We start from the raw sequence: 18,174 nt of genomic DNA on the forward strand, positions 1-18,174 counted from the left end.
GGGCATTGAATCACGTTTAGTCTATGTAATGTGTTACGTACGTGTGCACGAGTGACAAGTTGCTGGCTGCAGTTCACATAACGGCCACCTGTGTCGCTAATAACAAGGAAGGGTGCCTGAATTCTACATCTGTTCTGGATGAATTCTACCTTTTAAGCTTATCCTTCAATCTAGAGATGTTAGTTTTTCGGCCCTAGTTTGTCCTTTTCAGATTATCTGTCATGTACAAACCAGTTGGCATGTTGTTAGATTCCTCTTATCTTTAGTCTGCTGACGTGATCAGTTACACACACAGCTGGTTTCTGTGGGGTTTGGATGTGGGTTTAGGATTTGTCAAAGTATTAAATATTTCAAATACTGGGTAAGCAGAGAAAATGTCTCCGTCTCTTTCCAGAATTGATACTGCTAACAGCAAGCACATCTTTTTGATATAAAGCTGTGGCTTTTTCATAGCTCAATAGATCAATATGTTTCCTCATATGTTTAACCTTAGCAGAATTAAGACACGACTGACTCGACTGTTGACATACAGTAAGAGTATAGAGTAAAATGAATGCAGATAGGAGCTCAGATCATTAGGTTTAGTTTGATTAGAAATGTTTAAGTGCACGTTGAGATCTCTGATTTATGATTTCAGACTTATTGGCAAAGTGGAGTACAGTTTGAGACATTGAGATCTCTTCTGAAACTATAGAAAAGATCACTGGGGACTTTTTCACAAAAAAAAGAAAAAGAAAAGCATGAGACTGGCTCCATTTGCTCTTCACTTAATCTCATTTCTGTCTCTCGAGATGTGATTTTAGATCATTTATTGATTAAAATGGAGTCAGGTAGTCTCATCAGAAAATAAGCCAGGTGCTCATACTCTCGTCTTTGCTAATAAAGAGTTAAACACTCGAAAAAAGGCAATAAATTCCAATCTGTGCATTATCTGATGTTTATAAGAAATGCATCTCACTATTATGATGGAACGTTATCATTTATTAACCAATGATGAATTAAATGAAGGAAAATGAATCAGCGTTGGCCAGTGATTATTGCCATGGTTACATATGCTTGGAAACATTATAATTTGTGAAACCATGACAGGTCAGGATGTGAAAAAGAAAGATGCTCTCTGTTAAATGGACAAAATTACAGTTCAATTTGACTGACATGTAAGAGTTATGTTAAGAGATGATTATGACCATGTTTGAGCACCACGAATGAACGCATGATATCAGCTGCAGGGGCAGAGCAACCTGACATTTTGATTAAAGATTACAAAGACAGACATTATTTTTTTTTTATCTTTGTTGTTTTCCAGGAACCTGCATCTAATGAGTAAAAGGGTCTTTTTTGATATACAATAAGATTACAGAAAGATATACAATTAGAAAGTGTCATATTTCATTGTTTTCTTGTATTTGAATGAAGGTCATCATGAACGTTGCCTTCTGTTGATTTTAAACCCGAAGACCTCATGCAATTAAATGTTTTGTGGCTTTTAGTTTATTTCTGTTAGCAGTAACTCCATCTAGTATTGTACTGAAAATAATGAAAAATTAAGTCTTTGGCTGCATCTGAAATCTCATAGTAGGTGAAAAACAGTATGTGACAAATGATGTCCGAATTCACAGTACTCATAAAAGACTTGGTAAAAAAGTACCCGGATTTCCTAAATACTACCATGAGATTCTGAAGTGTGCATACGATGGACACTTTACTATCCCATGAGGCCACGGGAGAGGATTTGTTAATAGTAGTGAAGCCACGTAACTGGCGCTGGTAGGTCACATGATAACGACAACATGGCGAACGTAGTACGTCTGGATTACATTCATACAAGACAGAACGTACGTTTTTAGTGGTTGTGAAGTAAATAAGTACCAACTCGAGAGTATGCGATTTCGGACGTAGCCTTTGTTTTCCAGGAACACCAAAACCTTCTGTTTTAATTGGAAATGTGCATTCGTTAAACCATTTCATGGGCTTTTTGATAGTATTTCAAGCTGCTTTTCTATAATACTGTGATTGTTCTAGGTCTCACTGACCATTTGTTTCCTTGTGGACTGCAGGTGGGTGGAAAGATGTAGCTGAGGAACGAACGGAAGCGTATCTTGACCTTTCACAATCTCAGGTCATCCCTGAAAGGGGCGTGGCCTGTGGAGTACAGCCCAATATGTCCAAGAAAGCCCCCAGTGGGCGGGGAAAAGGGGAGCGGCCGGATGCCATGTCAGCACTGCAGGCAGCCAATGAGGAGCTGAGGGCCAAACTAACAGAAATCCAAATTGAATTGCAGCAGGAGAAAACCAAGGTTAGATTACTTAAAGTTTGTTGTGGAAAACGTTCAAGTGCCTCGACTCCATTTCAGATGTATTATTTGCCTTCTATATTATGTAGAAAATGGCTTCTCATCTGCTGCAATGCGTTTAATACTGACCTCATTTCCTTCCGCATATTTGAAAGATTTATTTTCTCTAGAGTTCAGTCTCTCATAGTCGTCTTTTGTTGTCACATCAACCATTTATGTCACTAGTACAATTGCCTTTTAATTCTTGTTCTGTATTATATGGGTGGGAGGAATCAGAGTCGTTGCAAGGATGCATTTGATTCATTAAAAGTGACAGTAAAGACATTTATAATGTCACAATGTAATCGATTGGATCAAATCTTGAAAATGGGTTCTAAAGGAAAAAGGATTGTGAAATCAGATCACAAAATGCAATCTTGGTTTGAGATCTGCATCAAATCATCAGTTTGTGTTGTTCAAAACCTTTAAGTAAGTTACAAAAAAATAAGGATTATACACTGTAAAAAAAAATTCAGGTCTCCAATTGAAAATTTTCTAGTGAGCGATCACATCTAAAATTTTCAGTTGGCCAAATTGAATTTCTTGAATTTTATTTGAATTAAATTGCATCAATTCAGAGAAAATCAATTTGGCCAACTGAAAAAATTTGATTTTCAATTGGAGATCTGAATTTTTTCAGGTGTTTTCAGTGTACTTACTCTTGTTGAATTTACTTAAAAAATCAGTGGTTCCACGCAACTATATTGAGTATTTTTACAAATTACAATTTAGTTATATGAACAAAAGAAATTCAAGTAAAGCTGACAATTTCTTTGAGTAAATATACAAACCATTTGAATTTGTTACTGTTACAGAACATTTATATGTGCGGTTTACTTAATGTTACGTTAAATGTATAAAAGTTTATTATGTTAGGTGAACACAGTTATCAATTTAATTTGCCTTATTTAACAATTTGCTCTACAAGTGTAAGTGGAAAACTATTAAATGACAACAAGCTTATTTTTTAGAAACAAAATGCAAAAATAACTCATTGGACAAACTTAATTTAATTGAGTTTAATTGATAAATATGTGTATATGAGTGCCCACAGCCTAAACACAGGCACCACTTTTCTGCATAATGCTAACCACAAAATTACAGAAACTCCTCTAAATGTCCAACATAACTGAACATTAAAAACTAACATAAACTAACAACATCTTTCTCTCTACTGAAAAACATAAAATAACACTTTTATCCCTAAATTTACTCTCCTAATGCAGTCCCTAATGCAGTCCCTTGCATTAAAACTACAGATCCACAGCCCAGTTTGTTTGTTTCACTCAGCAATGTTAAGTTGACCGAACAAACATTTATTAAGTAATAGGGGTGTAACGGTATACGTATTTGTACCGAAGCGTTTCGGTACAGGGCTTTTTGGTGTACCGACCTGTTTCGAATGCAATCTTTAACAGTTAACAGTCGGTTTGTTTTAAGCGCGGGACACACTTCAATCCTAGTTCCCACACGAACATATTAAGTATTCAGTCCATTTTATCACGAAATTCAAGCAATAAATGCCGTTTTGATGCTCTTTAATGTGACATGACTGATCACAGTATAGGCGTGTCAGTTCAAGCTGCCGCATGCGATCATCCCTTCCTAAAGAATAAACATGAATTAATATCTTAAGGTATGTTGAGGATACATTACAACTTACTCAAATGTATCATGTGTCGTGTAATCAGTGTTTCAACCATGGAAAGAAATAAAACGGCTTGTAAACAATGTCATGTAGCATAATTTACCTCAGACAGTCATTCAGCGTCCACAGCTGTTAGTTCACTAGAGAAATGAACTCTTTCGCTAAATATATGCACTATATTAGCCTATATATATTAATTATATTCTACTTAACCTGTAGTGATGTCTTGTTTAATGTATGTTTAAATAAATCTGTCATGAAAATGACAGCCACTGTGTACGATTATATTTCAACAACGAATTGGAGAGAAAAAAAAAACATATCATTATTAGATTTAGAAGTTAATGCAAAAACTGCCTTATGTGAAGTTTACATGTTTGCACACAATGTGTTATTTGAGTGTTGATTATTATATCTAAAAAATAAATAGCAAATGAATTTAGGCAAATAGTTTGGGCTCTGTTGTTAACCTTTAATATTAATGTGCAAGTAAGGGCTCCCTATATAGTTTACAGCAATATCTTGAACCGTAAGTTTTGTGTACCATTACACCCCTATTAAGTAAAGCTGACAATACTCATTTTTAGTAGAAACAACTCAGTAAATTTAAGTTCATGTAGTTACATGAGTTTAAGTAATGTGAACAAGCAGAAGAGTGGATTTCAGGAACAAAAATGTTATAAAACTTAAAAACTGGTAAAAAATAAATAAAAAATTATGTAATGTAAATATATTGTTTTATTTTGCTCTTGATTAGTTTAACTTGATTAGTTTAAAGGATAATTTGGCGCCATAAAATAATCCTCAAACATCTGTAAATATCAAACAAAAATCTATTTAATTTGTTGTAAAATGTTTTTAATCACTGTTTGTAAACTACATTGGCACAATCATAAGAGAGAAACCAGTCAGAAGTTATTTACGAGCGAACGCAATGTCCCCCCCCCCCCCCCCCATCTTATATGTTTTTCCATCACTATGTCCCTTTAGGGGCTCTGTAGAGCATCCAGATTTGGTCATCTGAAAATGTGTGTATTTGGATCAGGGTGACACAAAAGTAAGATGGATTACCTAATCCTGGATATCAAAACATGGGATTTCCAAATATAGATCATTCTGATCCAGATTAAATGTTTTGAACAACATGGGCCCTGGGATATCCCATGTAAGAAGCACTCGAGAAATGTACTCCCTCATTTCCAGGTGTACCAAACTATTGTGATGGCCTGTCCAGTAATGGCAATGTCATGAACCTCTTATGTTTTATGGATTGGGTTTATTTTGTTTTAATGGCTGAGTTGATCCATCACTCATGTGGTGTTAGCATTTATGGGTTCATTAGCACTGGGAAACAGTGTTAAATGAGGGTGTAAAAAAATACAGGCATTCTGTCAAAGCCGGTTCAATGTCAGGCTAGCTTGTGACTGACAGCTGGTCAGGGGTAATGGTTTAGCTTAGTCCAGTACACTTGTGTCTTGTTGATCTCAAGGGGAGAAGATGAGCCATAAGAGTATCTAAGCCATCTATTTCATGTCCTGATGATTGACTGATGGGTGTGAACCTCTGTTCACTGTCAATATGAAGAACACTTCATTTGATTCGATCGAGGTTGCAGAGTCGACCACAACTCACTAATGCCTCAGTTGTGAGTGACATTGAACTGAAGAAATTCTCGGAGATGAAAAACTAATTTACTAGGTTAAAACTGTGATGTACACTTGCTCATAAATAATCTTCGAAGGATTGGAGCCACATGGAAAGGACACAAGTAACTTATAATGTGTTTAAAAGTACATTGTAAAACCATTTGGGTTTCAAATTTCAGGAATTGAAAAAAAAAAGTTGTCGTAGGCTTTTCTTATCTTACTCATAAATGTTGGTTTGCCGTTTAATGCAATCTAAATCCCATCTAAATCCAATACAGGATTATTGCAAATGTCAACATGATAATCATGCGATGGTGTGTGTGAAACACGTGATTTGTTAGGTCACACTTTGACCTTTTGATATTATGTGAAACCAAAAAGTAAAGTGATTGATTGATTGATTGATTGATTGATTGATTGATTGATTGATTGATTGATTGATTGATTGATTGATTGATTGATTGATTGATTGATTGATTGATTGATTGATTGATTGATTGATTGATTGATTGATTATTAAATTGATTATGGCCATAAATAAATATAAAGTTTATTTAATGTAATGCTAAGATTTTTATTTTATTTTTTATAAATCTACATTATTATAATTTTTTTTACAGCTCTTATGTACTGTTTGATTTTGACTTTGAATGTGACTAATCCAATCATAATTGAGTCTAATTAAATCAAAACAATCAATTTTATAGTTTTGCACTTCATATGTTATGAATCTTTTTTTTGGGGGGGGGGTTCTTAAATTAATACTTTTACTCAGCAAGAGTGCGTTAAGTTGATTAATAATGACAGTGAAGTCAATGACATTTGACAAATCAATGACAAATGACATTGTCTTTACAAAAGCTTTTCTTTTGAACTTTATATTCATGAATAAATCCTGACAAAAGTTTTTCTTGAGCAGCAAATCATCATATTAGAATTATTTCTAAAGGATAATGTGACCTAACCCTAACAAATGATAATAGTATGTCATATATTACTGAAACTTTAAATATATATACTTTTGAACACTAATTTATATATTTTTAATTGAATTTCTGTCTAAAATAATGGATGGATGGATGTGAAATATAATTTCGGTCATACTCGCCCCTATCCTGCGCATGTGTGTGTTTTCGTGTCCGCTCATTGTGTGTCTGTGCGCGTACTGCAGTGGCTCTCCAAGATCAATACACACATCTCAGGGTGAAAATAAATGACAACGAGGTTCTGCAAAAAGCACACCAGAAAGTACTGATCGCCACTAACAAGCATTAACGCTCAGAAAGGTTTCTTTATGCTGTACTTTTAAATATCACAGAGGATATTAGTGTACAACCCTTCTGGTTGACCCTTTCATCATCTGAATCATGCAAAGCAGTCATAAAGGGACACCATTACTCGAATTAATCATCATAACGTCAGCCACAGTTATAGTAATGCTACCATTAAGAAAATGTCAGGCTAAATTTAATAAGTGCTATCAGACAATGTATAGTGAATATAGTAATGAGGTTCAATTATCTGACTGCGGTGTGTGTGTGTGTGTGTGTGTGTGTGTGTGTACTCCTATACCTCTTACCTGACTCTCCTTGCTGATGCAGTACAATCTTTTATTTAAAAGCAAAGTGTAAATGATCTGGAATAATGTGTTTTTCCCCTGTGCGTGTTCTTCAGCAACCGGGAGTGTTTTATTTTAATATTCTGACCCTTGTCCTGCAGGACTGGGAAAACACTCTAACAGGCCAATTACTGCCGGTGCCCGAAAGTCAAACACACTGCTATACCTTGTTTTCTGTAAAATTGCTTTTCTGATTGCAGGAACATGAAATGCAATGTTCAGGAATGATTTAGGGCATCAGTATCGTGGATAGGGAGAAAGAGAGAGAAAACTGATTCATTATAATTTGATATAAACAAAGAGTGTTCGGTGTTTCAATGACAAGGCCTGCTGGGAAATAAACATGCAGGCTACTTTTTGTCAAATAGCCAAAAGCGAATCTTGAGTCCTGTCCTGTCCTGCCTGTAAATGACTGATGTCTCTGAGAATCATGTTAGACTATCAGAGACCCTGGAGAGAAAGGTCCAGGGTTAAGGAAATGATTTGAAATAGAGTTCACCCATAAAGGAAATTGCTGTTATTCACTCACCTTCATGTAGTACCAAATGCTTACTTGTTTCCGCAGAACACAAAATGAAAGGTTTTGATATTGTTTTGTTGGCACATTTCCATGAAATTACAATAAATGGGGGCTAAAGATAGTTCGTGCCCGATTCTTTTGAGTCGGATATTTTTAGTGAATCAGTTAACCTGATTCACAAAACCTCATGTGAATGATTCATCCATCAATCAGATTGATTCACTTCTCAAGTTCAACTCAGTGACTCATTGAATCATCGACTCACCGAAAGGGAGATTTTCCATGAATGATACTCTAAATGATGATCACTAAACTTCAAAGCTTGGAATATAGTGCAAAATTAGTAGACTAATTTTATGGTGCTTTTGTGTCTTTTTATGAAACTTTAAAACGTTGTCCTCATTCGTTATTATTCACTGAAATAAAGTGTGTTGGACTTACATTTAATCTTGTACATCGATTCCACATAAATCAATTAAATTGAGCATAATTTGTTCACGTAATTTCAAAATCATGGATTATTTGGATTGACACAACGAAATCAAGCCACAACACAACGGAAAAGCCTCAACACAATGAAATCTAGCCACAACACAACAAGATAAAGCCACAACACAATGAAATCTAGCCACAACACAACAAGATAAAGCCACAACACATGAAAAAGCCCCAACAAAACAAAATAAAGCCCCAACACAACGAAATCAAGCCACAACACACAAAATCAAGCCCCAACACAACGAAATAAAGCCACAACACAACGAAATAAAGCCACAACACAATGAAATAAAGCCACAATACAACAAAATCAAGCCACAACACACAAAATCAAGCCACAACAAAATCAAGCCACTACACAACGAAATCAAGCCACAACACAATGAAAAAGCCACAACACACAAAATCAAGCCACAACACACAATGAAAAAGCCACAACACAATGAAAAAGCCACAACACACGAAATCAAGCCACAACGAAATCAAGCCAAAACACAACGAAATCAAGCCACAACACAACGAAATAAAGCCACAACACAACAAAATAAAGCCACGACACAACAAAATAAAGCCACAACACAACGAAATAAAGCCACAACACGAAATCAAGCCACAACACAACGAAATCAAGCCACAACACAATGAAATCAAGCCACAACACAATGAAATCAAGCCACAACACACAAAATCAAGCCACAACACAATGAAATCAAGCCACAACACAACAAAATAAAGCCACAACAGACGAAATCAAGCCACAGCACAATGAAAAAGCCACAACACACGCAAATCAAGCCACAGCACAATGAAAAAGCCACAACACAACAAAATCTAGCCACAACACAACAAAATCAAGCCCCAACACAACAAAATAAAGCCACTACACAACGAAATCAAGCCACAACACAATGAAAAAGCCAGAACACAAGAAATCAAGCCACAACACAATGAAAAAGCCACAACACACGAAATCAAGCCACAGCACAATGAAAAAGCCACAACACAATCAAATCAAGCCACAACACACGAAATTAAGCCACAACACAATGAAAAAGCCACAACACAATGAAATCAAGCCACAACACAACGGAAATGCTCCCGGCCACTAGGGGGCTCTCGGAGTGCGGTAAAGTTAGTTTTCCTTGCATTGTTCTATAGATTCGCCAGTCTTACAAATATTTAAACACTACGATCAGTTTTAAGTGTGCAATTGTATATCGACATGAAATATCAATTCAAAATCACCTACGTGCATTATAGCTGCATATTTATACTCGAGAACGCTTTGACCCGCTACGAAAGCAAATAAATCAAGCTTAGAAGGGAAACACAATTTTGTTGCGTAAATCACAAATAATATGATTCAGTAAATTGGACGATATGTGTTTTTTCACCATAGAAAAGATGAAGCCGTACAATCTTCAAAATGACTCATTTTGTGATTGACTGAAGAAAACAAGTCATATGAGTTTAAAAAATAACATGAAGAGGAGTCAAAATAATGAATTTTCACTTATGGGTGAACTATCCTGAGTGTTATTTTTGCATCATTTATATACTAGATTTGTATTAATATTTTGAATTAGCTTGCTTATTTTTTTATATTCCATTTTCATTTTAGTTCCAGTTTTAGTAATTTGGTTGTGCTTTTGTCATTTTTGTCTTTAAATCTAATATGTATGTTAATTTCAGCTTTATTTTAAGATTTTAGTCCCAAAATGCAGAACAAAGCGGTATAAAAGCAGCTTTATTCCTGCTGTTTTAACGGTGTTGAATAATACATAGGGTTTTTATCTGTGTATGTATGCATGTTTATATTTGTATATGTATATATGTAGGGATGTGTATTTGTATATGAATGTACAGGTTTTATATACTATAAGTCTTGAGTGGTGGAGCCTTGAGCACATGTATCATGTAATTGTTCTTTTTTTGTGATATGGATGCCCTTTACTCATCATGTCATCATACTGTAAAAAACAAAATTTACCTGCGGGTATTAATAAAGTAACCTAACCTAACCTAACACTGCACTTAAAGCCCAGTCTCTTAGCATCAGATTCAGAGATTAACCATGAGCGTGCAGGCAGGTTTTTGAAAATGAAAATGTTCTCTTGGTGAGTGCAGTGACAGCACACCACTGTGTGAGACTGTCAGATACAAATCATAGATGTGCTGTCAGACTGCTCGCATCAATGCAGCTATTGTGATGGGCTTCCTTAGACTGACAGTAAGAGGGGACATAGGAGCCGTCTCTACTGTTGTTAGGCCTGAATGAACAATACTCATCATGTATGATGGAAGTAGATGGTGCTGGCGTCTCACACTGCATGTCTCCAACTGTATAGTCCCAAGTTTGGGCTACTGGAGAAAGGAGAGGATTGTTTTGAATAGCATTTTTTGATGGGGAGTTTGAGCCATGGAATGTTATTATGAGTGAGCAATATATTTTATTCTATAATCTTATGCCTTTTTTGTGAACTAATAAGTCAAAGTTCATGTTTGTTTTAGAATGAAACCGGCTGTTTTTGCTACTGAACCTTTGAAAATTCTATGCAAATGAAGTCTTGTTACGATTAGTTAACCTTCACACGTACTTGTTGTTATGCAAATCTGGGCGGTCATATGTTAATTAGCTCATGGTTTGATGTCAGCCGTTTTTGCAGCTTGGTTTGGAAAAATGCTTGTTGTGGACTGAGGAAGGCATTTTGCATTATAGGGGATGTCTACATCTTTATGTGTATTGAGGAGATGACATTTTGGACTATTTTTCCATTAAAGTGTTTTTTTCTAGAATAAATCCTATTTCTTCACTGTTGTGTTTTTATGGTTTCAATCGTATTTCCTGACCGTTGTGTCAGATCAAAATGTCAAGATCAAGTCTGCCAGGGAAAGAAAGACGGAGATTTAGAGGTTTTTGATGTTTTTCCTACACCATTGTTTCTTGTTTCCTCCATACATCAAAGAATGGCATAAAAGACTTTTGCAACCCCATCACCGCTGAACAGACATTAGTGGATCCCTTTTTTTCCAAGAGTACAATATCTGTGCACTTTATCTTATACTATAACATTACTTTAATGAAAGGACTGTTCTGGGTTATATTATTGTTATATGCAGGGGTGCAAATGACTTTTTTGGTCTGGTTCTCAAAGGAGCACACTTATCCTACAAGCTGCCTAAATGTAAAATAACACTCTTTGTTCACTGTAGAAATTAAATATAGATTAATCTTTGTCAAAGCTGTATTTTATTGTTTTAACAACATTAATGACAACAGCAGGAATATTTTGGCTGCTGTCACTTTAAGACCGAATGCACGGACCGAATATACCGACACACATCCTGTTTCTTTCTCAACTGTTTACTTAAAGAGATACATAAAACAGAAAGATATATAAATGAGAGAATTCTTGAGTCCTGATTTTTGCCTCTTCTTCCGCATATAAAATCGTTTGAATGTGTAAATTGGCAAGACAAAACACATCCAATTGATAAACTTTAACTCTATGGATGTTAAACTTAGCAGTTAATCCGTGAATCTTATGCGTGCCGAACCGTGGGGCCTGGTCCGTACGGATCACAGATCAACTGAGATCCGTTGCACCCCTAAAAATTAATGAACACACTTATCATCATGATTGCTATCTTACCAGATTTGGAGAAAAATCCTACTCCAGTTAGTAAATGTGTCCCTGCCCCCAAAAATTATGACCAAAAAGTTATATTTTGGTCTCATCTGACCACATGACTTTCTCCCATGACTCCTCTGGATCATCCAAATGGTCATTGGCAAACTTAAGACGGGTCTGGACATGTGCTGGTTTAAGCAGGGGAACCTTCCGTGCCATGCATGATTTCAAACCATGACGTCTTAGTGTATTACCAACATAGGCGTCGATTTCGGGGGGGACGGGGGGGACGCGTACCCACCAGATTTCGTCATGAGTCCTTTTGTACCCACCACCACTTTTTTTTTTTTTTTTTAAACCTCGAGTTCAATTTTGCGGTGAAGCATTGCTGACACACACATATTATTTTTTCCACTCAATTGTGTCGTAATAACGATATCTTATGTCGTTTTAACTACATCTTTTCTCATAATAACGAGATCTTATGTTACATCTTTTGTTGTAAAAACGTTTGAAAAGCAGAAGCAAGCTCCGTAAAATAGGCTCTACCGCTGCCTGAATCAGTGGCAGTGCCCATAACACGAAATTGTTGCAATGGATTGATGTAGCCTATACAGTTCTTAACAGCCATGGGTAGCAGGTGCCATGGACCGCTCATGATTTAGCGTAATGACGGACCCCGGTGCAGCCACAAATATCATAATTATCTATAGGCTAGGCCTACTGTAATTGAGACATTCAAGAAATGTATTAAAAAGAAAGACGCTTTCAGCCTTACTCAAAGTAGAGCCCTACATTTCGGGCTTCGGGCCAATTTTCCAGTCATAGCCTACCTCAGACGCGGGCCGGGCTTCGGGCTTTTTTAGGCTATAGGACGGCGCTATGCAACACGCATCGCCGCAAATGAGTAAAGCAAGCCAACACGCAAACTGCCACAAGTGAAACTGAAAATAAGCTAAGTTTTAGATGCTCAAAAGCACAATCATCTTCATTAAAATTAATGAGACTAAATGCTCTTACCAGTGTTTAGGTCGCTCGTTCTCATAATGCGGTCTTTGATGTTGAAAAGAGCTGATGAATAAAATACTCATATCGGTTGATTTCATTGACATGAACTCCGTTAAATGTGCATATAGCACGGGAATTGAAGATCGTTTATATATTCATTTCGCGGAGAGGTGTAGCCTAAGGTAAGACAACCAGCATGTTTTTTATTTTTAATTATTTGTTTAGATTGTGTATCCCGTTTTGTTTGCGCGCGCCGTTGCGATCTGCCTGCCTCATCTTGTCAAAAATGCCTTTTTACTGTGATGGTGGTGATAATAGGCTAAACGTTTAAACGATGCTTTAAGTGTTTTTTATGGATTTAATAAGCAAGACAAGTCAAGTGTTGATTTTAGAGGCTAAAGTGTTGGGTTAACTCACTGTCGGCCGCTGGCCGCTTGGTCGTCACTTTAAAAAGCAAAAACTTTAGTTTAACAAACATTAAATGCTTTAAACATTTTTCTAAATTAACTTAATAAAGAAACAAAACGAAATATATCTACTTTGACATTAAAAACAAAACTGAACTATTTTAATGGCTGTAACTAATGTGTAATAGGGAGGATAAAAAAAACACGGGCTCCAGTGGGACTCTGATAATGAAGTGGTAAAAAAAATTGCAAAAATGAAAAATATTAAAGAATTCGCGGGGCGCTTTCGTCGGCATGAGTAAGATAGGCTATAAGACCCGCAATATGTCTCTCATCTGACATTTTTATTTATTTACATTAGTAAGCTGCAGGACATAGTCTTTCAAAACATGACCTGCGTGAAAGAGAAAAAAAAATGTACCCAGCACTTCTGAAAATGCACTTCTGAATGCGTCTCTGTCCCCAGCACATTTCAAACCAAACTGACGCCCATGGATGGGGATGTTCTTCTTTTTATTCTGGACAGCAAGAGCAGTGATTGCATGAAGTGTATTTTGCAGTATTAAACACACATTTGTATCGATTTCATCCGAAAATTCTTCAAAAAGAACACAAAGAACGGCCTTCTCAGATGCCATAGTTGCAACTCTTGCGTCATCAGAACAGGGTGTTCAACGCAGCACCGTTTCCATTTAAAACCGTTTTGCAACGTTTTGTCGGGCCTGAACACAGCCCAGTTCTTTCTGGTTCTCGAATCTGATTGGCTGAGTGCCTTTTCCAGCCGTGCGATATTCACCCAGTATCATCACTCAAACCGTTTAGCCGTTCGTATCACTCCGCCTGCGGCGACTGTCATGGCGGTCGAGCAAATCCACCATAAGTTTTAAAAATACTACTGTTGTTGTGTCACAAAATGTAGTTTTAACAATTATTTAGACGGAAATGTGGTTATTTGGACCTCAAATATGTGACAGACACTTTCGCAGATGCAAGCTCCAGGCAGTCAGACAGCGTACCCGCAGAGAACAGCTTCATCTCGGCCAGTCCTTCGGGAATTTGCTTCTCGCTCTTATGTAGATAGTGTTTAATTATTTAATTATATAGATATAATTAATTTGGGGTATATCAAATGGGCAATCGTATTAATCTTATTAATCTACTGTATAACATGTTCCAGGGCAAATCGATTTTGGTAAAGGGGAAAATGAAGTTTCATAATTTTATATTTTAAAAAAGTGTAAAAATACTTTTACAGGGATTAAAGGACAAATGTAGCTTGAAGACAATCATATGCATCTAGTTTGTTTGTTTGTTTGTTTGTTTCCCCGCGGGTTAAGATTTAGCAAGCTCTAACATGTCAACAAAGTATATATATATATAAAATATATATATATATATATAAACTTCCAAGCGATTTCTAATTTATGCATCTCATCTGGCTTTTTTTCATGTTTTTTTTTTAACGTTTTATGCATAAAATAAGGTTTTATGTTGATTTTAGTCATATTTTATTGAAAATTTGTCACTAGCATTACAACCTTTGATTACACGTGAAATAAAATACAATTATATATTATATATATTATATAAAAAGGAATAAATAATAAAAAGTAAGAAAAAAAGTCATATTTGACTCTTATGATTAGTATGAATAGCATGATGGCAATAACCATTAGAAAACATGAATAATTCTTTAATATTCACAAGTTTAATATTCAAGTCAGAAGATGGCCGATCAAACAGTCTAAATAATTTTCTGTGGTAATCAACATTATGCCACAGATGCTGTCAATAGTGCTCTGAAGGGATATCGAACCCTGAACATTATTTAACGTCACGCATGGCTGGGTCTTCAGCAGAGGCTAATGGGATATCCGCACTGCTGACTCTCGCTGGACTCTAAACCTCTCCACGCGTCTCTTGCGCAGCATTAAAATGCAAGCTCCCTGTAGGCCCAAAATGACTTCTCCTCAGCGGTTTTATTCCTCTATGAAAACAGGCGAAGCTGTCCAGTGACCGTCTGACCCAGTTTTAATCTAGATTGGTGTGGTGTCAGCCGTATATAAATTACTGTCTCCATCTGACTGCCAACGATTAGAGTTAGACCTATAAAATCAGCAGACCTACTGAGACTTTTACTCTTCTGTCAACATTTAAGATGTTCCTAACCTCGTTTTATTCAGCTCTGTTTGCTAAGGCAAGCATCTCTATTATTGTTGCTTATTGGGTTAGGGAAGTGTTCAGTCTAAGTGTTCAAGTCGTCCCGCACGAGTTGTGCTACAGCCATGAATGATACCGCAAATCATGCAGCTTGTGGATTGAATGTGATCGGAGTGCTCAGATTTACTATTCTAGTCTTTTCTGTTAACTGTCCTTTCCTCCGGTGTTGTCTCTGTGTTTTGTGTCTGGATCTCGTTGTGATGTTAAAGGTGTTGTGGTGATTGTTTGCCTGTGGCCGCATGTGTCAGATTGCGTCAGAACAGAGAGGATGTCCTGATGTGGCCCTGTTGTGGGGTCACGTCCTGACACACTAACTCTTGTTTTTAGGGCACGCTCAATATATTCTGCTCTGCACTGAATCATGGGACATTGCCCACAGCTGTAGTGCAGCGTTGCTTTGCATAAACAACATCTTGATGTTCATTCCATTATACTACACTTCATTCAGTTATGTTGCTTTCCAAAGATAAATTATCCCTTCAACTTTATAAATTGCATTGAATTTTGAATATGAATATTTGACTTTTACCTCTACCTCTATATATCCATCTATCCCTTCTATCCATCCATCCATCCATCTCCCTCTATTCTTCCATTATCCATCCATCATCCATGTTCCTCCATCCATCCATCCATCCATCTCCCTCTATCCATCCATCCATCTTCCTCTATCCATCCATCATCCATCCATCCATCCATCCATCCATCCATCTCCCTCTATCCATCCATCATCCATCCATCCATCCATCCATCCATCCATCCATCCTTCTCCTTCTATCAATCTATCCATCCATCCATCCATCCATCCATCTCCTCCTAGCATCCATCCATCTCCCTCCATCCATCTATCCATCTCCTTCTATCATCTATCCATCCATCCTTCTCCCTCTATCCATCCATCATCCATCCATCCATCTCCTTCTATCAATCTATCATCTATCTCCCTCTATCCAGCCATCATCCATCCAATCCATCCTTCTCCTTCTATCAATCTATCCATCCATCTCCTTCTATCATTCTATCCATCCATCTCCCTCTATCCATCCATCATCCATCTCCTTCTATCCATCTCCTCCTAGCCATCCATCCATCTCCCTCCATCCATCTATCCATCCATCCATCCATCCATCCATCTCCCTCTATCCATCCATCATCCATCCATCCATTCATCTCCTACTATCATCTATCCATCCATCCATCCATCCATATCCATCTATACATCCATCTATACATCCATCCATCCATCCATCCATCTCCCTCTATCCATCCATCTCCCTCTATCCATCCATCATCCAGCTCCTTCTATCCATCTCCTCCTAGCCATCCATCCATCTCCCTCCATCCATCCATCTATCCATCCAATCCATCTCCCTCTATCCATCCATCATCCATCCATCCATCTCCTACTATCATCTATCCATCCATCCATCCATATCCATCTATACATCCATCCATCCATCCATCCATCTCCCTCTATCATCCATCATCCATCCATCCATCTCCTCCTAGCCATCCATCCATCTATCTATCCATCCATCCATCCATCTCCTTCTATCATATTATCCATCCATCCATATCCATCTATACATCCATCTCCTTCTATCAATCTATCATCTATCTCCCTCTATCCAGCCATCATCCATCCAATCCATCCTTCTCCTTCTATCAATCTATCCATCCATCATCCATCCATCTCCTTCTATCATTCTATCCATCCATCGTTCCATCTCCCTCTATCCATCCATCATCCATCTCCTTCTATCCATCTCCTCCTAGCCATCCATCCATCCATCCATCCATCCATCCATCTCCCTCTATCCATCCATCCATCCATCCATCCATCCATCTCCTTCTATCATCTATCCATCCATCCATCTCCTACTATCATCTATCCATCCATCCATCCATCCATCCATATCCATCTATACATCCATCCATCCATCCATCCATCTCCCTCTATCCATCCATCATCCATCCATCCATCTCCTCCTAGCCATCCATCCATCCATCCATCCATCTCCTTCTATCATATATCCATCCATCCATATCCATCTATACATCCATCCATCTCCCTCTATCCATCCATCATCCATCCATCCATCTCCCTCTATCCATCCATCTCCTTCTATCCATCCATCCATCTCCCATCCATCCATCCATCCATCCATCTCCCTCTATCCATCCATCATCCATCCATCCATCCATCTCCTTCTATCATCTATCCATCCATCCATCTCCTACTATCATCTATCCATCCATCCATCTATACATCCATCTATACATCCATCCATCCATCCATCTCCTCCTAGCCACCCATCCATCCATCTCCTTCTATCATATATCCATCCATCCATCTATACATCCATCCATCTCCCTCTATCCATCCATCATCCATCCATCCATCTCCTCCTAGCCATCCATCCATCTATCCATCCATCCATCTCCCTCCATCCATCCATCTCCTTCTATCATATTATCCATCCATCCATATCCATCTATACATCCATCTATACATCCATCCATCCATCCATCTCCATCTATCCATCCATCATCCATCCATCTCCTCCTAGCCATCCATCCATCCATCCATCCATCTCCTTCTATCATATATCCATCCATCCATATCCATCTATCCATCCATCCAT

At 37.4% G+C, this 18,174-nt stretch overlaps 1 protein-coding gene across 2 annotated transcripts in view; it reads left to right on the top strand.

Annotated features, from left to right (window-relative positions):
• Positions 1 to 18,174, top strand: part of jakmip3 (Janus kinase and microtubule interacting protein 3) — a 71,063-nt gene that overhangs the window by 5,553 nt on the left and 47,336 nt on the right. For both annotated transcript variants that reach the window (XM_079801709.1, XM_079801710.1), the window contains exon 3: positions 2,058 to 2,296. In XM_079801709.1, coding sequence (XP_079657835.1) covers positions 2,162 to 2,296 — 135 coding nt within the window. In that variant the 5' untranslated portion in view covers positions 2,058 to 2,161. The remainder of the gene's footprint in view (positions 1 to 2,057; positions 2,297 to 18,174) is intronic.

The sequence above is a fragment of the Gobio gobio genome, assembly GCF_949357685.1.
Source record: "Gobio gobio genome assembly, chromosome: 20".
In the NCBI taxonomy this organism is placed as follows: domain Eukaryota; kingdom Metazoa; phylum Chordata; class Actinopteri; order Cypriniformes; family Gobionidae; genus Gobio; species Gobio gobio.